A 26483-nucleotide genomic window follows, 5' to 3' on the forward strand; every position below is an offset into this window, starting at 1 on the left:
GACAATATATCCATGAAACAGGCTTGAGTCCAGAAATAAACACAGTTGCAGTCAATGGTTTTTGTCTTGGTGGCAAAAAGAATGAGAGAAAATAGTCTTCAACAAATGCTACTAAGAAAACTAGGAATATACACATAAAGGAATTAAATTAGAACTTTTCCTCATGCCATACACAAAAATTTGTCAACATACCTAAATGCAAGAGCTAAAACTATAATACTCTGAGAAATATTTTTAGAAAGAAAATTTTTTGTCTCTTGTATTTATTTTTTTGTCAGTTGTGGGGCCTGATCTCTGTGCCTGGGCACTGTCCCTCAGCTCTTCAGCTCAAGGCTAGCGCCATACCACTTGAGCCACAGCACAACTTCCAGCTTTTTCTGCTTATGTGGTGCTGAGGAATGGAACCCAGGGCCTCATGCATGCAAGGCAAACACTCTACCACTGAGCCAACTTCCCAGCCCAAATTTTTATCTCTTTGAGTTAGATTAGGCTATTTACTTATAACACCGAAGCCATAAGAAGTAGAAATAAATAAATAAATTGAACTTCATAAAAATTAGACTCTCTTGTACTACAGATTTTATCTTCAAGCAAGTGAAAAGATAATGCTCAGAATGGAAGAAGATATTTGGAAATCATATATCTAATAAAATAACTTTTATTCATCATAAGTTAACAAAAAAAAACTTTGGGGGATGAGAGGTTTAGTACTGGGGATTGATTCAGGGGTTAACATTCTAGTATTTGTGCCACCCTCTTTTGCTTCAATTTGATTTTAATAGGACTCGTACTTTTGTTATCCTCCTACCTCCACCTCCCAAGTAGCTATGATTACTGAGCATGCACAACCTGGCTTGTTTTTTAAGAATGGATCTCATTAACTTAGCCTGGGCAGGTCTAGTATTTCAATCCTTCTATCTCCACCTGTGAAATAACTTTTTATAAAATAATAAAAAGATAAATGACTATATTTTTAAAATAGCAAGGAATTTGAATAGGTGTTTCTCAAAAAAAAAAAAAGATAAACAAAATGGCCACTAAGTATTATAATGATACTAAAAGCCATCATTAGGAAAATGCGAATCAAAACCACCTCACATTCTCTAGTATGGTTATAATCAAAAAGACCAACCATGACAGAGCTCTGTGAGAATATGGAGAAATTAGAAACCTCATACATTAATAGTTGGAATATAAATGCAACCACTTTGGAAAATAGTTTGGCTGTTCTTCAAAATGTTAGGCAGAGTTGCTATATAACACTAATTTCACTCATAGTTACGCACTCAAGAGAATTGAACTGTGCTCAAACAAAACTTCTACAAATACGCTCATAGCAGATTTTTTCATAACAGCCCCAAAATGGGAACAGCTCAAAAAGAAGAGTTCAATGAGGGGCAATATGTTCATATGATGATGTTCCCACTGCTGGCTTCAGTACTCTTCTGTTTTGGCCTTTCTTTAGCTCCTATGTGAAAGAAATTTTCATTAACTATCTTGATACAAACTTTAAAGTAATTTTTAACTGGAAAAGCACCCATGCAAACATGTACAAACATGTGTAAATCTGGAAAGAAGAAATCTCTTTATTTGGTTTTACCACCTCTTCCTTAAATGAATATCTTATTTTCTTTTGCCTGTTCATTACCAGGCAGGTGGAATGGAGAGATCTCAAATCACTGTTTCCATTTTTCTATACATTTATTCTTATATTTTGAATTACCATTGTCCAAACTATTTGGAGATCCATGGGCTTACTAATTCCTAAGTAGAGGCTCATTTGTAGAGGCTCATTCTCTTTGGCCTTTGATTTTATAGTTTTTGGTACTCATGTCTTACCCAGTTCTTTTTTATGCTTTCTTATTGGGTCCTCAACTAGTGCCTGCCTTAGTTGGTCTCAAATCCTCTTTCTTGATTGTCTGCTTCCCTATGTACTCACTTTCTGGAGTTACACCAAAATTGTTACTGTTTTAAATCTTCTTTCTAAATAGACCTTGATTTCCCTTGTCAACTATAGTGCCATACTTCTACTTCCTCATTCCTACATCCTCCTTCTGTGACTCAAATTCAGATTGTCTAAAATCTTGTTCCTTATCATGTCCAGAAGACTGAGGATTATATTTTCATTCTCTTTTATATCCAAGATGAATCCCTTAGGCTAATCTAACTCTTCCTATCCTGCTGTCCAATTTCACATATTAAACCAGATATCAAGTTCATTCATTCTTTTGTTTATCATGTTTTCAAATTCATCCTTTTGAAAAAGAAAAATGTTTATTCATTATCCCATTCCCAAAGAGTTGTACTACACAATCTCCTGAAAAATCTTCCTTTCTCTTGCCTGCTTAACCTACCAGATTACCCCTACCAGTGTGTATTTAAAACATCATTTCTCTTCTCCACTAGCTAAAATTATATACATAGTAAAAGACTATTTCCTAGCTGCAGAAGCCCTCCACAATGTTATTTCTCTTACCAGCACTAATTAAAGTCTTCCAAATTAGTTCCTCCCGTTTTTCTGATTAAAGTTCTTATTGTCACCTTTAACCATACTCTGGACATTCTAAACATGAGAAGTTTTCTTATTACTCACCTGGAAAATGGATCTGACCTGCATCCATCCACCTTGGCTCAGTTCCCTCTTAAAATGCCCTTAAGTCAGCTTCAGTGACTCTTACCAGTTTATTTCATTTATTTGTCATTACTCTTACCTTACCTTATGATACTTCTTGTATATTGGCTTATGTTGATATTTTATTTTTGGATTTATTTAGAATTTTCCACATATATTTCTTACCTCTTAGAATAAGAATCTTCAAAAGATATTGAATAGGTTAGTTGTGCTTTACAATTACACCTTAATCTTTTCTCTTCTGGATGTTTATTTCTATTTTATGTTTGATATATTCTCAGTGCCTATGGACATACAAATTAGAAAGTCCCTTCTAATATGTATATGAAGTTCAGAAGCAACAGAAAGATAAGAAAAAAATTGTTTTGCTTTTAAAGATAGATTGTAGACTGTTGCTTTTAGCTTTATATAATTATTACACATTGTCATTAATCTCAATTTCCCCTTTCAGGATTCAAACATGATAGCCTCAAGATTTTTATTTCTTCAAAGGAAAATATCTAAACATTGTTAAGCTATAAGGAATTTTTATTATATCCTTGAAAACTGAGGAATTTTTTTCAAGTTTCATCAAAGAGCAATTTTTTAAGGACTTAGCTATAAATCCTGGAAAATAGAAGTTTCTGATGGAATTCTTACCACTGAAATTATTTTAAGTACAACAGACCTGCTGGTATCCACTATTGTTAGATCCCTTAAAATCCAGCTGTCAACCAGGTGGTCCTTCTTACAATGGAAAGAATAAAGTGTTATTTCTTATTCATATTTATTTTTGGCAAATGATTCTATGCTTTCCCTAAGTTGCTTGGAGGCCCAACATATGTCTGTAAGTTTAAGACATTGATACAGATCAGACTCACATAAGCCCTGGAAGGTACACACATAGATCTTATGAAAATTATAACTATATCCATCAATATTTCTATTTTTCCATCTGCATATAATTATGTTGATGCTTTTTATAGTGAAACAAGTTTAATGTTGGAAAAACAATAGGTTATTACTTCATTAACTAGCTCTTAGCTTTATAATTTTGCAATGAATATTTCCTTACCTAGAGCCTTCCTTTTACTTTTTTCTTTAAACTGGAATATTAAGTTTATTCCTAGATCTTAACCTGAATTTTGTGATCATTATAGAGACCATCTAAGTCTGCTATGTTTTTTTTTCAAATTCTTTATTGTGATTAAGTGATTGCATAATTTCCCAAATTGCACAGTATTGTGGGATAGTGAGGCTTAGTTAAAGTCACAAACACATTCTAACTTTCATGGGGCAAATTGTCTATCATGGTCTACAACATGAGTTCTGAATTTTGAGAATACAGTTATTTCTTCTAAGTTTTATTTTAGAAGATTATTTTGTGAGTACATTAATATGTAACTTACACAGTTTAAGTAGTTAGTTTGAACCAAGGTAAAACAGTAGCAATTACATATGTTTAATAACATAAGCAGAAAGTTATGCTACAATTTTAATAAGCAATTGAAAAAGGCAATTTGAAGTAATGGACAAAGATAATATGAGACATGTTTTCTAGTCCCTTCATCTATCCAGACCTGGGTTAGTAAATGCCTGATTACTTTTCAAATGTTGTTATAAAATACGATGCATTCAATAAATTTACTACCTCAGAAGGCACAGAAATCTAGTGGGGTTCCTATCAGGGAAATTTACTGAAACGTTTTGTTCTAAAGCTTCAGTGGCCAAAAGACAGCACTGGAATGTGAGAAACTAATTTTGGTTTGTTTTAGCGCCTCAAAATGTTACAAATTAATCAAGTGCTACTTAAAGTCTAGAACTCATTAACTTTATAAGTTTTACTTTTCCCATGACAGAGATTAAGTTGTAGCATAAAGCTTCTTTCCTCTCTCACATTGATCAGGCCACCATCCTCACTGTGTAAGTGCCCTCTTATCTTGCAGTTTACTGAGTTCAGTGTAGGCAGTGGTGTGTGCAGTGACATAAAAGCATTAGATTACCGTTATGTAATGTATATAGGAGGCCAAGCATGAACCCCCCCCCCCACTGGCTACCTTTCCTCACCTCTCCATAATTTGCCTAGGTGAAGTTCTCTTATAGTTACTACACATGGTAGAAACACTCTCAAACAACATTTATTTGTTTGTACACTTTCAGTAAAGAAAACGCCTATGTACATTTTAAGTATTTGATCATTATTTAACAAATCTAAAAGGCAAAGTTGTACAGTGTGTTTAAGGGCCAGAAGTCCAAGTAAGATTTACACGTTAAGTAAAACTGCTGGTGCCCTAATTAATATGGGTGCTAGCTAGCCACTGAAGCACAGACTGCTGTGTGTTCTTAGGGGAACAGCAAGTAATGCACAAGATGTAAATAAACTATTGTATAGGAATGTATATCTCCTGTAAACTAAAAACCAATATAAATTTACGAGCAAAATGTAGTAGCAGAGATTATTTTTCCTTTTTGCTTTATGTGGAATAGCTGAGTTTTGGGCATTTGTAGAACAGATTGAGGTTTGTAATGAAAAGGGAAACAAAATGGAAAGTATTGAGTGAACAGCAGGGATCATTTGATGTGCTTACGAAAGATGTTTCTTTATTCTGTTTTTTTTTTCCTTTTGTAATCTAAAAACAGTAGCAGGGGGTTACAAGCAGAGTTCAGCATAGATTGTCAATCACTGTCATTTAGCATTTGCAGGGGAAGATGTCTTTATTCAAGGACAGCTGGGCAAATCAGAGACACAGATTTGCACTTAGTAGTCTGTCCAGCCTACACTAAATAAACAGGGACAAGGCAGACAAACCAGCCTCTGTCATAAGAATATAATGGACTCCACTGACCTCACTGCCCTCCTTTCAGCTTCAATCCCAGTTGCATAAAAGCTTCACTACCCACTTTCAATTTCCTTTAATTACCTACATGATGTAGATAAGAAAATGAACCTCACTTAGAGTCAGTGATCACACACAGGAAATTAACTAGACAAGTTGTTTAAAATTAGAGGAGCAATTTGGAAGGAGAGTATTCTATTGGGAAAAAGTGGCTAGAAAGAGTTTTTGATTGTCAGTTTGTTTTTAAGCAAGGATTTTGATTATTTTGTTTTCTTTGCTTATCTCGAGATTACTGCTTTTCTAAGCTATCTAAACCAAGTTGTTGTTGTTTTCATATCCTTAGTGTATATTTTAAAACAGCCAAAATAAAGATACTTGAGGGATGAAAGAACTAAGTGGTGAAACAAGCATGTCACATTCTAAAGAGTTAAGAAAAATTGTGAAATGGAATTCCAGGAATAAGTGATTGTGGATTTCACAGGAGAGCCTTGCAGAGCAACTGGAGATTAAGTAGCTGTTGTCTGTCTCCAGTCAGTGTTCATTTTAGCTCTGCTTCTGGACTCCATAGTCAAACCACCCCTCATAACAACCGCAAAAAAGACATCTCTTAATATTTGTATTCATTCATCTGAAACAGTAATATTTATTCATCTTAGTGGTTCATGGCACTTGAGTTTTAACTAGAAAACCCTATCAGGTTTCAAAGTAATGTAATTTTTCTTTGGAAAGTTGTTCCAGGTTTGTGGAATGAATGGTTTACTTTTCCCTTTCCATAGCATTTTAAATTATTTCCACTGAAAAGAGCCTATTTCTTACTCACAAGAGTAATTTTTGAACATCTAATTATTATGGATTTTAAAGAAATTTAATTGGATATTGGAGCTGAAGCCCACAATATCAAATCTGTAGTTCAAGAAGATAAAATTTAATTTGACTGTCTCCAATATTATGAGCACATTGTCTCTCAAACAAACAATATTTAGAAAGTGATATATTACTTGAACAAAACAAATGTATAACTATTAGTAAAGCATTCAGCTTTTTTTTCTTTTAACAATATTTTAAGAATCATATTTTAAGTCAATTAAATTTCAGATGATAGATGTACTTGCATTGCTATAAGCAAAGATTTACAAGTGAAAAGTGTAAAAAACTCAAATATTGGGTGGAAAGGTGGCTCAGTAGTAGAGTGCTTGCCTTGCATGCATGAGGCCCTGGGTTCCATTCCTCAGCACCACATAAGCAGAAAAAGCTGGAAGTGGCTCTGTAGCTCAACTGAGTAGATCACTAGCCTTGAGCTGAAGAGCTGAGGGACAGCACCCAAGCCCAGAGTTCAGGCCCCATGACTAACAAAAAAAAAAAAGAATTACATCTTAAAACCCAGTTTACATTCTATATGATGTTAGATGTGGGAAATTATTATCAGTATCATAATGTCTGACTTTATAACAAGACTGCATGTTTAAATACTTTATATACATTGTCTCATTGAATCTTCACACTAATCCCAATTAGTGTGGGGTTGGGGCTTGGAGAGGTACAGTTACTCTCAGAAGGTCACAGAGCTTGTACATGGCAGCGCCAAAGATCCATCTGTTCTATCAGTTCTCAGGTCCCGCCTTCCCTCCAGCACCTCATACCCTACCACACACAGTCCTCATGATCTGTGAGACCTTTTAGGGGAGGAGTTCCTTTCTAACACATTCTCTAGATTCCCTTTCATTTATACACTATTAGCAAAAAAGGTAGTATACTGAAACAAAATAATCATTTCTGAAGAAGCCGATATTAATAGTAACTAATGGTAATTTGACATTTTATGAACATTTATAAACCACCTATCAACTGCTTTGAAGATTAGCAATGTTGCCTGTGTAAAATTTAATAATGGAAAAGACCTTACTTACCAAAGTAAGCTTAATCATCTAGTGATAAGTTAATTTAATAGTACAATCGATGTAATAGTAAAAATCAATGAAGACATATATGCAGATTTAACTTGTATTTGAAATGTAATATAGTAATAATTTCTTATTTTTCTTAGAAAAATCACTCCTCCTTTTTCAATTAAGATCTTTATCTTAAATTATCCTCATCTTTACCTTTCTTTAAGAATATAAAGTGCAGCAATAGTCTACTCAAGGGTACCCTTCTGACCAGTAGGTAATGTATCTCCTCCATACACTTATCTGCCATTTTACTTTATGTGTGGTCAATTTCATTGCAGTCTCGCTCTCTTGCTGGTTTTCTTCAACATATGCATAGAGAGAGAGTGAGAGGGATAAAAAAAAATCAGAGAACCCCTAATTGAAAGATTTTTATATACACTACAAGACATCATTTAAATTGTTTACATAAGACTATTGTCTTTGGATACTTGCAATAAAAACCTAATAGCCCCTTATTAAATGTAGATGACTCTAGTGAAGAACATTTTCCAAGCTAAAATGTTCTCAGCCATTAGACTCATGATACTGACCCCACTGGCAGTGAACAGATTGGCAAAGCTAATGAATAAAGAGATTAAAGCAATAAATCAGATAATTTTGGCAAAATCGGGATGGTTTAGAGAAAAGTGTCACCACATCTTCTGTTGATTTAGTCTTCAAAGTTAAGAAATAAAATAAACAAAAAAAAATCCATGATCAAAGTTACCTGAAAAGCCCGGCAAATAGAATAAGCATAATAGTGTGTCATTGGCATACTGTTTCATCACCACCAAGTTTTACCTCTAGCATTAGAGCAGATCACCGTTTCTTAAGCACCAAACTAAGCAGTTGGTGGCATGTAGGAGTCATGCTATATTTTTAAGTACACATCTTTGCATTCTATTTCATACACAGGAAGATGTCTACACTTTCAGAAATGTATAGAAGCTAAGGCTCATGGAATTGATCTCTCTGTGGAAGGAAAGGGATTGTATAATATATATAATTAATTTTGAACAAGATCTGCTGAGTGAAGTGGATTTCTGAATTTAGATAATACTATTAACTAATACTTAGATTTCTACTTTTCCATATTTTTAATTTTAATTAAACTTTTCATATACTGTCAGTGGAAAGTCAATTTATTTGCAGTACTAAGAGAGTTATTGTATTTTCTTCAAGATAAAGTGTTGTATTTAGACAGAATCTAAAATGCAAATGAATGCTTAGATTGAATCTGTAGATGCGTTAGTGAAAATTTCCATCATAATCCTAGTATAATCTTCTCCCAATCCATGGGCTTTCTATTGATCTTGCTAGCTATGTCCTTTGCCATGCAGAAGCTCTGCAACTACATGCAACCACTTTGGAAAGTAGTATGGAGGTTCCTCAAAAGACTCCACATAGAGCTCCCCTGTGACCCAGCAATCCCACTTTTGGGCATTTACCTAAATGATCACAAACAAGACTAAACTAAAGCTACCAGTACAACTATGTTTATTGCAGCATTATTTACCATAGCTAAGATATGGAACCAACCCAGATGCCCCTCAGTAAATGAATGGATCAAGAAAATGTGGTATATATACACAATGGAATTTCTATGCCTCCATCAGAAAGAATGACATTGCCCCATTTGTTAGGAAATGGAAAGACTTGGAAAAAATTATATTAAGTGAAGTAAGCCAGGCCCAAGGAAACTTAGGTCCCATGGTTTTCCTTATTTGCAATAACTAGTATGTGTCTGAGACAAGCAGAAAAGGTCAGATAAGATGATGTTAGGCAAAATGAACCCCAAGATAAGGACACAAGTGGTTTTTTCTTTCTTACAATTGTTTGTAACATATTTATAAGATGATTTTTTTTGTTGTTGCTTTGTATGTCCCTCTCCCACGGTATAGCCCCTGTTTTTACTGTATCTAATGTTGATGTAATTTGGGGAGGGGAAGGGAAAAAAAAAACCAGGGATACAGATGGACCCATTGCAACAATGGGTACAAGATGCTGTGTCCAAAAACGAACTTTGGGGGCAGTGGTAATAGTCGTGGAGATGGGAGGACAGGGATGGTAGGGGAAAACAAAGGAGGAGGCAACAATGCTTGATAAGTATTCAAATTTTTTTTCTTTCATGCACTTGTTTCTAACATATTTATAAGATGATTTCTGTGTTGCTTGTATGTCCCTCCCTCACGGTATAATCCCTGCTTTCACTGTATTGATGTTGGTATAATTTGTGGAGGGGAAGGGCAAAAATAAATCACTTAACTAGTGATACAGGTGGACCCATTGCAACAATGAAATGTACAAGTCGTTATGTCGAAAAATGAACTTTACAACTTTGGTGAGGGGGGTGGGTTCGTGTGGGGGGAGGTAAGGGGAGTATGGGAAGGAATGGGAAGGGGAAACAAAGAGGAGGCAACAATGCTTGATAAGAAATGAACTCGTTATCTTACCCATGTAATTGTAACTCCTCTGTACGGTATTTTCACAATTTAAAAAAAAAAAAAAAAAAGAGGGGCTGGGAAGGTGGCTCAGTGGTAGAGCGCTTGCCTTGCATGCCTGAGGCCCTGGGTTCGATTCCTCAGCACCACATAAGCAAAAAGAAAAAAAAAAAAGCCGGAAGTGGCGCTGTGGCTCAAGTGGTAGAGTGCTAGCCTTGAGCTGAAGAGCTGATGGACAGCACCCAGGCCCAGAGTTCAGGCCCCATGACTGGACCAAAAAAAAAAAAAAAAAAGAAATGTACTCAATACCGTGCTCATGTAATTGTAACCCCTCTGTACGGTATTTTCACAATAAAAAAACTTTTTAAAAATCCTAGTATAATTCATATAAATCAGAAATGAGCATAATGAAGAACTATTTGGAAAAGGGGAAGGAACAAGGGACATCTGAGACTATATGTATTGATAGTTATCACAGTGAAGCTCTCGTACTTTTAATGTGTGTTAATTAAAAAAAAAAACTAAAAAAGGAAAATGAATTTGAAAATTCATGTGGAAGCTTAAATAACCCCAAGTAGTCAAAACAAATATTGAGCTAAAAGAACAATGCTAAAGATTTCATAATACCTGACTTCAAATTGTACTACATAACCATAGTAACAAAAACAACTTGGTACTGGCACATATAAGATAGACACCTAATTTAATAAAAGATCTAAAATTTTAATCACGTGGCTACAGCTTTTTGATCTTTCTCAAAAGAGGCAAAGACAATATTACTTTTTTTGTTACTTGGAAAAATTAATATGGGTTGGGAAGGTGGCACAGTGGTAGAGTGCTTGCCTTGCATGCATAAGGCCCTGGATTCGATTCCTCAGCACCATATAAGCAGAAAAAGCCAGAAATAGCGCTGAGGCTCAAGTGGTAGAATGTTAGCCTTGAGCTGAAGAGCTGAGGGACAGTGCCCAGGCCCCACGACCAGCCAAAAAATAATAATAATAATAATACAAGCTGGCACTACTGGACTTCTGGAAGTTCATGCCTGTAATCCTAGTTATTCAAGAGGCTGAGATCTGAGGATCACGGTTCAAAGCCAGCCCAGGCAGGAAAGTCTGTGAGACTCTTCATTTAACAACCAGAAAACCAGAAGTGGCGCTGTAGCTCAATTGGTAGAGCACTAGCTTTGATCTGAAATGCTGAGGGACAGGGTCCAGGCCCAGAGTTCAAGCCCCATAACTGACAAAAAAAGCAAAGAAAAATTAATACAAAATTGGATTTAATTCTTCCTTAAATGTTGGTAAAATACCCAAAGTAACCTACCATGACATGTAATTTCCCTTGTAAGAATTTCCTAACTAAAACTTACATTTACTTAATACATGTAGGGATTTTCAGATTACTTATATCTTTTTGTGTGAATTTCATTTATTATCTGTTTTTGCACTGACAGAATAAGTATGTTCATATTATTTCTTATTATCCTTTTGATGCCTATGAAATTTGTAGTTGTATCCATCCTGTCATTTCTGATACTGGTATGTGACTTCTTGACCTGGCTTTTATGGCCCAGAATTTGATCGATCTCATTAAATCCTGTGTATGTTTTTAGAGAATACTGTTTATTCTAGTGTTACTGGGTTTGGTATTCTATAAATGTCTATCATGTCAGCTTAGTTGACAATATTATTTTATTCTACTACTATTGCTAATTTTTAGCTTTTTTGAGCCTTTTTTTTTTTTTTTGGTTGGTCGTGGGCTTGAACTCTGGGCTTGGGCATATTACCAATTTTTGAAACATATGTGTTTATAAGATCTTTAACTATATTTGTGATTCTTGTTCAACTTCTCTATGTTATACCAATTTTTCTTCATGAATTTTCTAGCTATGGTATTAGAAGAGTAAATGTTTCACATTGTAAGCCTGAAGTTTGTTATAGAATTCAGTTTACTTATTTGAGCATTTGGTCCTTTTAGGTTGTACTTTTCTAATTTATTAGGAACTCACTAAATAGTTTACATTAGAAAGCTAATCACTGCCCAATCCTTAGGCAGTAAATAATGTTCTTCTCTATATTGTGTCCTATGAATTATAAGTGTCTGGAAGGAACAGGCATTATTCGTGGCACTATTAGAGCAAGATTCTCTCTCCATCTTTGTATCTTTGAGTAGCTTTCTTATAAGCATGTGCTATGCGTTATTCTGCTGAAGTGTCAAAGAGGGACCTCCTACATCTCTGAAAGCATGTACAAACATTTTCTGTCCCCCTAAATCTGTCTCCTCTGATCTTCTTTTATGCAAATGTTAGCTACCTCCCTATCCTTAGACTTTTAGCTAAGGAATCTTACAGGTCTGTTTGGATTCCTCTCTTTATCTTAGTCTCAAAAGTCCCCATGTAGTAAGCTGGAGCAATAGTATATCTCACCTTGTTTGTTTTGTTTATTTCAAGGATGACTCTCTTTCATACCCCTATGCTCAGTCCTGGGAAGGTCATTGATATATATATTTTGTCTTTTCTTGTATTGAGGGAAGATAAATATTATCCTTATTATTCTAACACTATTAAACAGTGAATATTAATTGTGGTTGATGTCAACAGGCACAGGCCCAATGTCAAGTGTATATTTGAAAAATTAGATTTTTCTCTCATTGCAAATACTCATAAAAGTAGGTCAGTCTACTTTTAATGGAAAAATCTACTTATGTAGGGTTCAGTAATGAAATATAGTCTCCACAATATCAGTCAGTAATTACCTACTGAACCTTCTAAGATAAAGAGAATACCCATATACACCCCTTATTCCAGAATAGTTAGCTTTAACTAATAGATTATAGTATGTTGTAAATTCATGATCCAACTCTTCACCGTTTTCTTCCCTTACTAATCCTATTCTTGCTACCTCCTACAGCCTGCCTTATATCTTACCCTCATTCCAGATTTTAGCTTAAGCATCACTTTCAAAAAAGCTCTTCCTGACCGTTGAAAGCAGCCGCTTTCCCAGACCAAATGTCTCTTCATGACTTTATGCTTAGAATATCATAGCATTCATCAGACTGTGGAGTTTGTCTGCTTCCCTGATGGCCCGGTTTCTCCTTCCATGGCCACATTGTCATGGTAATGTGCTGTGCCTAGTAGTCATGTGGTGTATGATACATGTATAGACACATTAGAGCATCATGATTATCAGATATATTAGATAGTTCTGGCTTGTGCTTATAAATTAGTTATAGAATTGAACAAAGCAGAATTCTAAGACAAATGGTTATTTATGTTTTTCCTAAACTGTGTCTTAAGTCAGTAGGTAAACTTAAAAAGTACATTCTTATATTTTTCAGGATGCAGAAGAATATACAGATTTGCCAGTAAGACACAATGAAGACCATATGAACAGTGAACTAGCAAAATGTCTTCCCATTGAAGTAAATCCTCATTCATTTGACAGCCCTCACACCAAAGCACATCTCCTGCTACAGGCACATCTTAGCCGAGCCATGCTGCCCTGCCCGGATTATGACACTGATACCAAGACTGTCTTGGACCAAGCTCTAAGAGTATGTCAGGTATGAAAAGCATCCTTGACACATGTATTTTCTTCCACCACTTCTACCCTTCTTTTCCTAAGTGATCAAATATTTTTTACATTATGTTAGCACTGTTGAGAAAAGTGTATTAAATTATGAATTTCCAAAAGAAAAGCAAATACAAATACATTACAATGCTAATTTCAAAGACCCATTCAACTAAAATGTATTGAAAGCAAAATACTTTTCTGTGAATTGAGCATTGAACAGGCAAGAGCTTCTGCTGCTATAGACTTTCGCTCAAGGGGGAGGGTACTGTCAATTCAAAATTCAACTCATTGGGACATATTGGCACTTACCTATAATCCCAACACTGGGGAGGCAGATAGAGGAGGTTTTGAGTTCCAGGCTAGCCTGGGTTACATAATTAGATTTGTCTTGAAAAAAAGGATGTATGTATGAGATAGACAGAGACAGAGACAAAGAGAAAGACCAGATAGTAACTCATAGTAACTGTTTCTTAAATGCAGTAAAGCCCAGTGAAACAATGTGAAATATTTTTTATGTCATTTAGAGCTAATTAATAAGATACTATTTAAGAAAAATGAAGTGAAGAGACTTTTTGAAGAATATAATTGCCAAAGTTCTCATATAGGAAGTTACTCCTTGTATGCAAGGAAAATCAAACATGGAAAGCAATGACTGGAAATGAGGCTAGAAATAGATGGGAGAGATGGGAGAGAAAATGGGGTCTTTGTTCAGAGAGTTTGTGGACCATAGTAAGGATTTTAATGTTTACTTTGAATGAAAAGAAAGCCATTAGAGCATTGGTTCACTAACAGTGATGACAGTTACACCAAATCAATATTTTCCATAGTAATTGAACTGTGAAAGTCAAGTATCTACTACTTCACTTATAAGTAACCAATGGACTCATTATATGCTAACATAAATCATTTTTCATGAAAAAACATTTTCTAAGTAACAAAAAATTAGTGAAAAAACATGGCATAGTATACATTTTCTAAATTGCTTAAATAACCCATCTTAGTGAAAACTAGTTACTTACCTGCTTTTGCAATCAATACAAAATTATATGATAATACACTGTTTCAGTTAAAGTACATATATGAAGAAATTCCAGCCTCCAGGCTGTATGTAGGGAGGAGTACTTTGAAGTGCTTTTTCAGATAATTGTCAATATTGTTCTTTGATTCAAGACAAAAACTTGACAAATAGTATTTCTTGAGAGTTGCTTATATTGTGGAACTGAACCTGTATCAATGAAGTCTTCCTGCCTTAAATGTTTTATGTCTAAATAAGAAGCATTGGTAACCAGTCCATTTTAAGATTGGGGCTGGTGGGAAATTATTGGACTCTAAAAAAAAAATGAGATTTAAAATGCTGAATGGATGAGTGGTCCCAGAGCTTTTTTTCCCAGTGCAGCTGGAAGGAAGGAACTTACCATTTATTGGGAGGAGAAGATTTTAGTGAGGGAAGAAGTATATTGTACCTGTTTTGGACATTTCTGTCAGAAAAATACTTCTTTAAAACTTTGAAAGATTTTAGCTGTTTTTAAAGGTAGGGAAAAATCTGTGTAGATATGTATACAAAAATATACATGATGGCCTAATTTATAAAAATTAAAGGCTTGCAGATAACCTTAAGTACTTTCAAGTGATAGAACACTATAGAATATTACAATTGTGTTATAGTTGCAACGTAGGTTAAGCTAACCCGGAGAAAAGATGTGGAATGATTTAACAGTAGCTGTCTCTGGATAGCAGGATTTGGAGTGCTCTTTTAAATGTTTCTTCTTTATGCTTTTCTAAAATACGTGAACATTTTATATTGAGCCTTTAACATTTTTATTGTCAAAAATAAAAATGCCATTTTAAAATGGCAGTATTTCTAAATACAGTAAGCACAAGCTATCTGACACATGTTTATGGCTAACATATGGTTTACTTCTCTAGGACGATGATTTAATATTTCTTATTAGTCACACTTTATAAACCAAGGTTAGAGTTTTAGCTGAGGCCCTTGATACTCATTTGTGTTTCCTGTAACTTTTCCTTCCTCAAACACTGACTTGTCAGTGAACTCACAGGTCAGTAAGAATTGAATAGAAGATGTAAGAGGAAGTTTTTATACTTGCACATATGTTGGTTTTGCTTTCTAATCTTACATGTATATCAAGTGAAAAATATAATCCATACTCATTGACATCTTGTTTGTCTGCACTCTGCCAATAAGGCTATAATACAGCAGTTTTCAGAGGAATCTTTTTCTAAATTTGCTGTTAGAGGAAGAGACTCAGTCAAGTATTTTTTACTACTGTTGGATAATTTTATATTTATTTCCTAGGGATGATTATAGTTTACTATTTCTAATACTTCTCAGTAATACTTAAAGAGAATAGTTTTCTCCTTGATTATATAAGTGTACCTCAATTATATAATAGTATGCTTTATTATAATTTAAAAAAAAAGCATACTATAAATTAAGTCATCCAGAGTAATTACCTCCTTGTGGTGCTGGCAGTCAAACCCAGGACCTGTATACACAGTAGCTTGTGCTCTACCACTAGCAACATCCCCAACCCCGGGTGTTTTGATACTGAGTCTTACTGTGTCCCTCAGGCTGGCCTTAAACTTGTGATGATCTTGTCTCTGCCTCTGTAGTGCTGAGATTACAGGTGTAGTGATTGTGCATTTGCCCTCATAAATATCAGAGTTTTTTCATACTTAGTGAATTTTTTACTCGTTTTCAATTCAGTCTTTCATTCTGAAATAATTTCAGACTTTTAATTAAAGTTTTATATAATGTTGAAATTCGATTTCTATCGTATTCTTGACTTAGCTTCTCCTAATGTTAACTTCTTACCTCAGTATATCTAATTACCTTAGTTCTTTTTTAAAAAAATAAGTTTCTTATTGTGAAAATACTGTACAGAGGGGTTACAGTTACATGAACAAGGTAGTGAGTACATTTCTTATCAAGCATTGTTGCCTCCTCCTTTGTTTTTCCCCTACCATCCCTTCCCTCTTAGTTCTAATAACTAGTTTATCTATCTGTTTCAAATTTTATCTGCATGAATTTTATTCCACTAATGCTCTTTTTAGTTCCAGGATCCTTCATTGCAATTAATTGTCATGTCTCTGTAGGATCCTTGTCTTTCTTGGTACTTTTAAATAATACTAATTATTAATTATCTTTTTGTGGAGATACTTTTATATTATATGAGTATCTTGTTTCTCATCATGTTTCCTATTTTATTTTCAGCATCTATTATTGATATTTGTATAAAACAATTGCTAGTATTATGATTTTCTGTTTTCATCATTCCTATGATAAACATAGCTTTCCTAATTTAAATCAGATTTACTATGTGTAAAGAACCAAATTTTACCAAAATATTTAGAGGACTGCACTTCATCCCTGTACACCCTATTGCTCATCAAATATATAACTATTAATAGTTCCCCGTTAGGCAGACCATCATAACCAGTAGTAGTGGTGGCAAGCACTCACAGAGGGCTTTCTTTATACCACTTTCTGTTTATGATTGCTTTGCATTGTATTGACTCCTTTACTGTCATAGTGCAATTATTAATCTAAGTATATTTCATTTTTTCCTATAAAGATAAATTTTAAAAATATCTTCAAGGTTATTCTAAAATCACAGAAATTTCTGCCTTGTTTTTCTTTTATACCAAGAATTCCCACTAGACTGAATATTTTTAATTGATTCTTTCTTTAATGTATACTAAATCACCTCCATTTAATTACTCTGGTTCCTTTTCAACAGTCTGCCTATAATTACTTTAACCAGTTTCTAAGAGGGACTTGTTAATATGATTGAATATTTGTAACTGCTTTAATTACATCTCTCTACAGCATCCAGTGTTGTGCTGTTTGCCTTTTCTGTAGCAACTGCCTATGATCTTCCTCATGTTTTTATAGTTATATTATGCTACATAGACCCAGGAATTAACCACTTGCTTCATCACATTCTCCCCTAAAACTGAAATTGAAAATAATGGAAGATTAGACTGTTGATACAATCTTAGAGGAAGGATGTTATCATAATTATAAGAGAAGCCTTATAATAAAATCTATATGCATGTTAGAGTAACTTCTACATAGATTTTACTAGTAAACACACATACACACACATTTGATATTCCTCTTTTTAAGTTTTGACTTCTCTGCTTAGATTGTTAGGTTTTGTTTTTTTTTAATAGCTAATCACTACTACCATTAATGGGTCTCCCCTGTGTAAAGTCTTTATTCATCTACCATTAGAGGAGGTTGTGTTTATTTGAGTTTGGGTTTGTGTGTGGGTGTGGGTGTGCGTGCGTGCATGTGCGCATGTGCGTGGGTGCCCTCACACTAGCCTTTCTTGAAAATTTTCAAACTTCTGTTAATAATAAGCAACTCAGTGTTTACTTGTCTCCAAATAAAGGAACTATGTATTGCTTAAAAGATAGTGGACATTTCCTCTTGACTATTGAAGATGGATGTAATGATCTGTCTTCTGCATAACAAGGCATATGTTGTATGAATAGAATTCATGTTCCCATTATCCTAATGAAGTAGGCCGAGGTGAACTTGATGGCTGCTGTAGAAATATTAAAAATATTCTAGGTGATTCAATGTTTAAAAGGAACACCTCTATGGAGCTATGTTAAGTCTTCATTCTTTTCATGGATTCTTGCATTTGCCTTTAATATAAAGGCCTTTCTTTTTCACATGTGAGATTATATAAGCTACATGTCCCAATTATGTCAGAATGTTCTAATAGACTTTCTCATTTATCATAAAGACAATAGCCAATAAATGAAGTGGGTTCTACATTTCATGTAACCAAGGTATTTTTCTATAACCTACAAACACATTCTGAAAAGAAAAAAACATTTCATCTCTAATTTGTTTTTCTTTTTTTGTTGTTGTTGATACTAGCATTGGAACTCACGATTCCCCTACTTGCTAAGCACTACTTCTACTACTTGAGCTATGCTGACCATACCCGCTAGCCCTGTTTGCTTTTAGGTTATTTTTCAACTTGAGATTTCACTTTTTGCTAGAGCCAGCCTCACCCTGCACCCATTCTACCTCCACCTACCAGGTAGGATTATAGGTATGTACTACAACATGCGGGCTCATTTTTTGAAACAGGATCTCACTAACATTTTTGCCTAGGCTGATCTTGAACCACAATACCTGTCTGTGCCTGGCACTTAGTATTCCAGATAGGCATGTGTTATCAAACCCATCCTTGCCATCTATTTTTAAATATCCTAGTTAATAAGCTTAAGATGTGTATGCACATGTATATACAGATATTTTAAAGTCTAAGAATAGGCAAAACTAGAATGAAAGAGCATGAGTTTAATCCCCAGTACTACAAAAGGGAAAAAAAAGATAAAGGAAGCAAAATAGAATCCTGAAAGATACTGTGACTAGAAGCAGGTCTGTATTTAACAGGTAACTCACATTTGCCGCAGATTCCACGTAGAAGATCTTGATGATGCTAGGGTAGAATTGTCATGAGACAATGCCAAGATGACCTGTGAGGAGTGTTTACATACATGTACACTAAGCACAAGCCCACTGAGATGACAGTGTATTGCCAAAGGGGTCATTTGGAGGAATGAGTTAAAGAATTGTAGAATCAAATATAGTTAGCAATGAAAATGTCCAGGTATTCTGAGATTAGTAAAAGAAGTAGTTGGTCAAATCCTCAATCCAATACTTGTAAAAACCATTTTGATATAATAAATATGACCTAAGATCTTCTATCCTTTTTTTAGGATACTTTCAAATTGTAATTGTTTATAATTAGAACAAATGAAAAGATTTTCTTTGAGTAGTGGTTATAACATAATAGGGTTTACAACACAAATCATTTTTGATTAAGAGGGAAAATATTATGTCTGTTTTATGGGTATATCTGAAGGACTGTTAATACCATGAGTGGCCACATCCTGGAAACTTATCTATAGCAATAATATCGCTGACTGTTCCTTAGGCACCAGTGAATCATGCCTGTAATTGTAACTACTGAGGAGGCTGACATCTATGGATGACATTTGTGGATCATGGTTCAAAGCCAGCCCTGGCAGGAAACTCTGTTAGACTGATCTCCAGTTAATTACCAAAAAGTGAGAAATGGAGCTGTGGCTCAAGTAGTAGAGCACTAGCCTTGAACACAAAAGCTCAGTCAGGGACTGTGTCCAAGCCCTGAGTTCAAGCACTGGGACCAGCACCACAAAACATTAACGATTATTAAGTATTTCACCTTTTCTACTCTATTTCCTTCACAGGGAATTATTGAAAAAGTGGGTTTATTGCATATATGTCTGTATGTGTCTCTGTGTGTGTTTCCACAGATTTTGAAGATTTTTTTCTTGCTAAATCTGAGTTGAAACAACAAATTACAATCCATTTGTTGCAAACATTCATGGACCTTATTAAATTCATAGAAACCAGAGTCAAGTCTAATTCAGGTTGTTTCCTGGCCAGACTGTCAAGGAGCTCCTATCTTGTCACAGAAGCCAGATAAAATTTTATTGATACATTAGTACTTTTAAAACAATTCTAAGTGAACGTGATCCTAAATGGTGTGTTCTTCAAGTTGGAACAATCCACGATATGGAGCATTGTGATAGTCCTGCACAGTCAAAGTTACAATTTAACACCACCTAGCAAAGTACCATACCTCACTAGGGAAATGACAGAGCTGATACAAAACTTAGCATGTCCAAAACTAACACAAATGTGTGGGTTTTGTGATATTAAACACCTTTACTTACTCTAGTGGATTTACAAGCAATCTCTCTTCAAGGACTATAATATAATTTAGAAGGAAGTTTCCCCCTGGGTGACTTTACCTGTAAGCTTTTGTATGACAATTTGGTGATGGTTTATTGATGATATGATGCTATTGTGAAGGATCCTTCTACCCCCTGCTCCTCTCCTCATGCCCACATAACAACCCTTTTCCCGGTTGGGTCTATAGGAAATGAGTAATGCTTAACCCATTTGTGTGATCAATTCACTTAAGCAGCTACTGTGAAATGTTAATCACAACTTTAATTTGTACTGCATTAGCATTTTGATTAACTTGTAGGCTTGCTAGCACACTTGAAGCACTTTTACTCATAGTTACAGCTCGGAAATGACTTTTTGATTAATTAAGTTTGTTAGACAGCAGCTGAGCTTCCTGAATGCTAACCTTCTGGGGGTAAAAGTTCAGGAGAAAGTTGCTATGAACAACTGTTGCTTTTGCAAAAAGATTCTTGGAAATGTACTTACAGCATTTTAATTATTGATAAAATATTGTATCATTACTTGCAGCTGACCTGAACCTCTGAAGGAGAGTGACTCATCAAGAAAGCATTTTTCAAGGCTTCCCATCATAGCAAAACTTCTGGGAGCTCTTGAACTAAATAGTGCATTTTCTAACAGATGTCTCACAAGTAATGTTTTAACAAGCTGCCTAGGTTGAATTTCCATAGTTTTTTTCAATACACTTTTAATTTCAGAATAGTTTAGATTTTCAGGAAGGTTTCAGAGTGAGCACAGTATTTCCATATATGCTGAGCATACTTTTCCTCTAGAATTTACATCTTATATATTAATAAGATATATATTACTAACTAAAGTCTGTATTTGTTTAGTGTTCTTCTATTTGTAAGTGCTTTTCTTTTTCTGTTGAAGAATCTCATTCTGGATACCACATTAGTTAACTTTAGTCTTCATGTCTCTGGAGCCTTTTACTTCTGACAGTTTTTTTTCTTTGCTTTTGATCGTTTTTCTCTAGAATTTTGTATTTTTGTGACATTTCTTTCATAACTCAGTCTTGATACATTAATAATATTCTTCATTCTGGACTAAATAAATTTGCTTTTAAACTCTAATAGCAGTATATTTTCTTTATATCATTTGCTTTAAACAGAAATGCCAACAAACTCACCTGTCATTTCCACCTTCGTCCTGATCATATTTTCATGCCCTTGTACAATTAGTTGTCAAGTGATAGGGGTGGTAGAGAATAGGTTCCTTGACATGAAAAAAGGATCAAGAGAAGATGAGGAGAAGTAAAAGGCCTATCTAATGTTAAGAAGGGATAAAGAGGGCTGGGAAGGTGGCTCAGTGGTAGAGCACTTGCCTTGCATGCCTGAGGCCTTGGGCTCCATTCCTCAGCACCACATAAGCAGAAATAGCCAGAAGTGGAGCTGTGGCTCAAGTGGTAGATCACTAGCCTTGAGCTGAAGAGCTGAGGGACAGCGCCCAGGCCCAGATTTCAGACCCCAATGATTGACAAAAAAAAGAAAGAAAGAAAGAAAGAAAGGAGGAAGAGGCTAGACCATAATCTGGCCATTTCCATGAGTGCACTTTGTAGCCACAGAGTCCTGACATCACTGAGGATTAACCTGACAGAGATTTTAGGCTTGAACTTTAGATTTTAGGAGAAATATTTTAATAATGTCCTTTGAACTAGATTTTATTGTCCAGCTATATAATTCTTTATATTAATGATGCCACCTCAGAATGCCACCTCAGAAATCCTATTTGTAACAAGATGGGGATTTGTGCAAGTCAGCAGAGGCAGTATAATACAGTCACCACGCATCTGAAACCGGAAATCCCAAATTAATTCCTTAACTCCATCACTCTTCTACCAGTATGATTACATAGTTACTGAACTTCTTCAGTCTTCAGATTCCCTATCTGTAAAGTGGATAATACTGACATGTTGGTATCAAGGATTAAATGAAAGCTACCTGTGAAAGTGTTTTATAATGTGTACTACTATACAGATACATATGCAAAGGAGAACTTTGCGCAGTCTGATGTTAACTATACAACTCAATATTTAGGTCTTTTCACAATAATTGAATGAGATTCGCATTACTTGATAGAAAATATAAATAGAGAGGGAGAGATTGTCAAGTTTAAAGTACTAGCTGTTTAAAGTATAATCTTCAATCGTAGAGGATAAGAAGAAAAATATTAGTAGATTTGGTTAAATCTATCCTTTACATGACTCTGAAGCTATGGTTGAATTTAAATGTTAAGACCAAGCCTGATCAGCTTAGGGGAATTCTTGAAATAGATTCAGAATAAATGTTAAGGACATGAAGAATATTCACATAATGAAGCATGTGACTTCAGTAGCCTCACACGTAACATGAAATTGCTTCTGGAGATTGTTCATTAATTCTTTATTCTCACAATAGATGAGGTCTACGGTGTGGGGCATGATTATTGTTTCTTCCTTTTACCTTTACCTATCCTTTCTCTCCTTACTTGCTCTCTCACCCAGAAAAGGCAGACACACCATATTTGTTCACCATTTCTTCTGAAACTATTTCACTAATTATTTTTTTTAATTTAATTTTATTTTATTTGTGAACATACTGTACAGAGGAGTTACAATTACATGGGCAGGATAATGCGTACATTTCTTAAAAAGCATTGCAGCCTCCTCCTTTGTTTACCCTTCACATCCCTTCCCAGCCTCCCCCCTCCCCCCCAATCCCAATCCTTCTCCTTTCCCCCCCCTCCCTCCCCCCCACCGACATTGTAAAGCTCATTTTGGACATGACAACTTGTACTTCTCATTGTTGCAACAGATCCACCTGTATCCTTAAACAACTGGTTTTTCCCCATCTTCTCCACAAGTTATACTGACATCAAATATAGTGAAAGCAGGGGTTATACTGTGAGGGAGGGACATACAAAGTAACAAAGAGATAATCTTATAAATGCGTTAGAAACACATGCATGAAAGAAAAAAACATTAAAATACACATCTAAGGGTTCATTTTCCTGACATCACATTATCTGACCTTTTCCGCTTGATTCATACATATATAGATATTGCAAATAAGGGAAACCATGGGACCTATGTTTCTTTGGGCCTGGCTTACTTCACTTAATAAAATTTTTTCCAAGTTTTTCCATTTCCTAACAAATGGGGCAATGTCATTCTTTCTGATGGAGGCATAGAATTCCATTGTGTATATATACCACATTTTCTTGATCCATTCATCTACTGAGGGGCATCTGGGTTGGTTCCATATCTTAGCTATGGTAAATAATGCTGCAATAAACATAGTTGTGCTGGTAGCTTTAGTGTGGTCTTGTTTGTAAACATTTGGTTAAATGCCCAAAAGTGGCATTGCTGGGTCATAGGGGAGTTCTCAGGGATTGAAGACAGCCTAGATATTATAGAGAAAGAACATACAACCATCCAAGACAAGTCCAAGAAATATGACAGATCTATCCAACACCTGGAAGACACCATCAGAAGGCCTAATCTAAGGATAATGGGTGTAGAGGAGCACCTTGAAACAGAAGTTAATGGTCTAGGAAATTTGTTTAACAGGATCCTAGCAGAAAACTTCCCAAACATACAAAAAGATAGGCCTATTCACTAATTCTTATGTGTTCCCCAAAGTCAGCCTCCTCAGATTGCTCCAACTGCATCCGTTCCTGATTCCTCCTTCCTTTATCCATGTTGTTTTACTTTCATTGTCTGTACGATTCCTTTTTCAACCACCTCCCAAACTCTATGTTTCTATCCCTACTTTCCTGGTAGTCTTCAGATCTAGCATAGTAGTTTCAACAGATACCTTATAAACATCATAACCACATTCATCCCAGACTCCACCTCTAGCTGTTGTATCCAAACCATTTCCACCACTTTCAAGGTCATTCACGTGGCCTCAATGGCCACAACATCTTTACCTGTCCTCCTGACTCAAGATCTAGGATCTTTTCTCCCCCTTCAAGTCCAAGTTGAACAAGCTTAGTCCCTTTATGAATTTACTTATTAATATCCTAACTATCATTTGGCTCCACAGTTGGCCATTTCACCCAATAGATGAAATAGAACCTAAAATCTCTTTTACTTCCTTGAGTTTCTATCAGTCTGAATTCTCTGCTTTCACACCCAAATTACTCTTCATTGCTGGAAATAATTGCAGAACACAATTACTACTATAAAATGTTTTTGAAACTCAAGAACTGCTGTATTTTTTCAGTCACATCATTAATTCTGCCTAGCAACATTTTTATACTCCTTCACAGTTTTCTCACAGCAAGAGACATCACTTCCCAATTGCAGAGGTAATTGAAATCATCAGTATAAGGACTGTGCATTTCTCTTCTCTTCAAAGCTTCTCTCTCTTCATTGACTCTGTGAGTGAAGTCTTCAAAAACTAGTAGAAATCTCATTTCTAAGGCCTTGCCCATAAACTTCCCTGTCATTAGCACAAGTCCTTACCCCCCCAGGAGGGTCTCATCTCTACATAGCTCATTTTATGTCTCCTAGGTGTTACCCTTCACCTCAAGGATATTATCATTGATAGCAAACTATAAAAACGTATGTGTGTATCTATAGTGTGCATATGTGTGTGTATATGTGTATGTTAGATTGTACTGGTATTTTATTGCTAAAAAAAAAAAATTAAGCTACCCAGTAGATAGAAGCTTTAAAGGATATCTAATCAAGGCCAGGTGCCAGTGGTTCATGCCTGTAATCCTAGCTACTTAGGAGGCTGAGATCAGGATTACAGTTCAAGCCATCCTGGAACAGGAAATTCCATGAGATTCTTATCTTCAATTAACCACCAAACTTGTAACAGTAAACTGTCCATTGTCACTAATTCCATATCCAATGCAACTAACTGTACATGAAAAAATCAAGGAACAACTTACGTCATAGTAAATGTGTTCAGCCTTTTTTTTTTCTTGTCATTATGCCTTCAACAGCATAACAAAAGTATATCCTTTGGAGGTAGGCTCCCCAGTAGAGCTGCTTAGCTTTAGACTTCATTCCTTAACTTTCTGGACCACAGTGTCTTCATCTATAGTATAGGCTTTCCTAAATTCAGTTTCTTACATATGAGATGGTTAGCTGAGCCTTTGATAAATAGTAGACACTTAACAGACATCCAGTCTCATCGGAATTATTTCATCCATGCCCTCAGACTCAGATAACGGGGAATCTCCTGTTACTTTTTTTCCCTTCCTTCTAGACCTCAGCTCCCAGTAACTTCCACTCAACCATCCCCACCACTGCTGCAAAGCTAACTGAGACTCTTGCTACCTACTCTGTATCCACAACTTCTAACACCGTAGTTCTGTGTGTCACTTCAAAGCCAAATTTATAACCTTCTATCCAATCCACCTCTCTTCAGTACAGACATCTTAACTGCTTCTATTAATTATGTTTTCATTGTAGTGTAATCTTACAAAGGAATAGTGCTAGATAATCACAGTTTTGTCTGCCATGGCTGGAGGTGACAATGAATGCTGGGCCAGCTTCATAGGAAAAACGTCATACAGAGTCAGTCCCATCCAGTTTTTCTCTGGTCTCAGAATTATTCTAGCTCTGTGTAGGATGTAATGTGGCCACGTAGAAGGTGGATAAGAAGTAAAGAATAATTAAATATTTGCCCAGTGTTGATGCTGAGCTTCTAATAAAGTCCAGGGTTATTTCTCCTCAGTGTACTAAAGCAAACTTCTGCTGTGTTATTGTATCTCTGTGAAGAACTTCAGGTAACTTGGCAAGCTCAGCCATCTTTTCCAGCTGTTACCAAAGCCAGGCTCAGGAAAGAAGGTATATGTATTAGTCGTCTTCCAGGGAAGAAAATAGAGAGATGCAGAATGCTTCTTTAGCTCCAGTCATACACAGGTATGCCAAAGCATACTTCTAAAATCCCCAAGCGCATTTACCTGACTTCCCCATTCTCCAGCCACCATTGGTTATGGACCTCTGAATTTGGTTTGCCCATTCAGAAAACCAGGTCCACATCCTCCCATCTGGCCTGAGCTCCAGGATCTGTCTTCAGCCTTGCTTTGTTGTAACTGCACACCTCACCTAATAAATCAGTCCCATACATCTGCTCATCTTAGTGTAGAATTTTGAAATGAGATTTGTACATTAGTTCCTACATAGAAATGTGTAGTGTACTAGACACCCCACAAAGTACATTATCTCCTTTTACCTTCAATCCTTAAAAGAAGACAGAGTACACCTTCTACAAGTGAGAAACCTACATTCATCAGGGTTAAGCCGTCTTCCCAAATTTAAACACACTGTGAATGGGGCAAAATTGATTGAAATCTG

General features: G+C 35.4%; 1 protein-coding gene across 1 annotated transcript in view; it reads left to right on the forward strand.

Moving 5' to 3' along the window:
- Ascc3 (activating signal cointegrator 1 complex subunit 3) overlaps nt 1-26483 on the forward strand; it is a 232900-nt gene that overhangs the window by 193763 nt on the left and 12654 nt on the right. Inside the window, exon 37 of the mRNA XM_070010685.1 lies at nt 13151-13375. Within this exon, the coding sequence (XP_069866786.1) occupies nt 13151-13375 (225 nt within the window). The remainder of the gene's footprint in view (nt 1-13150; nt 13376-26483) is intronic.

The sequence above is a fragment of the Dipodomys merriami genome, unplaced genomic scaffold, assembly GCF_024711535.1.
Source record: "Dipodomys merriami isolate MVZ:Mamm:240054 unplaced genomic scaffold, mDipMer1.0.p SCAF_8, whole genome shotgun sequence".
NCBI lineage: Eukaryota > Metazoa > Chordata > Mammalia > Rodentia > Heteromyidae > Dipodomys > Dipodomys merriami.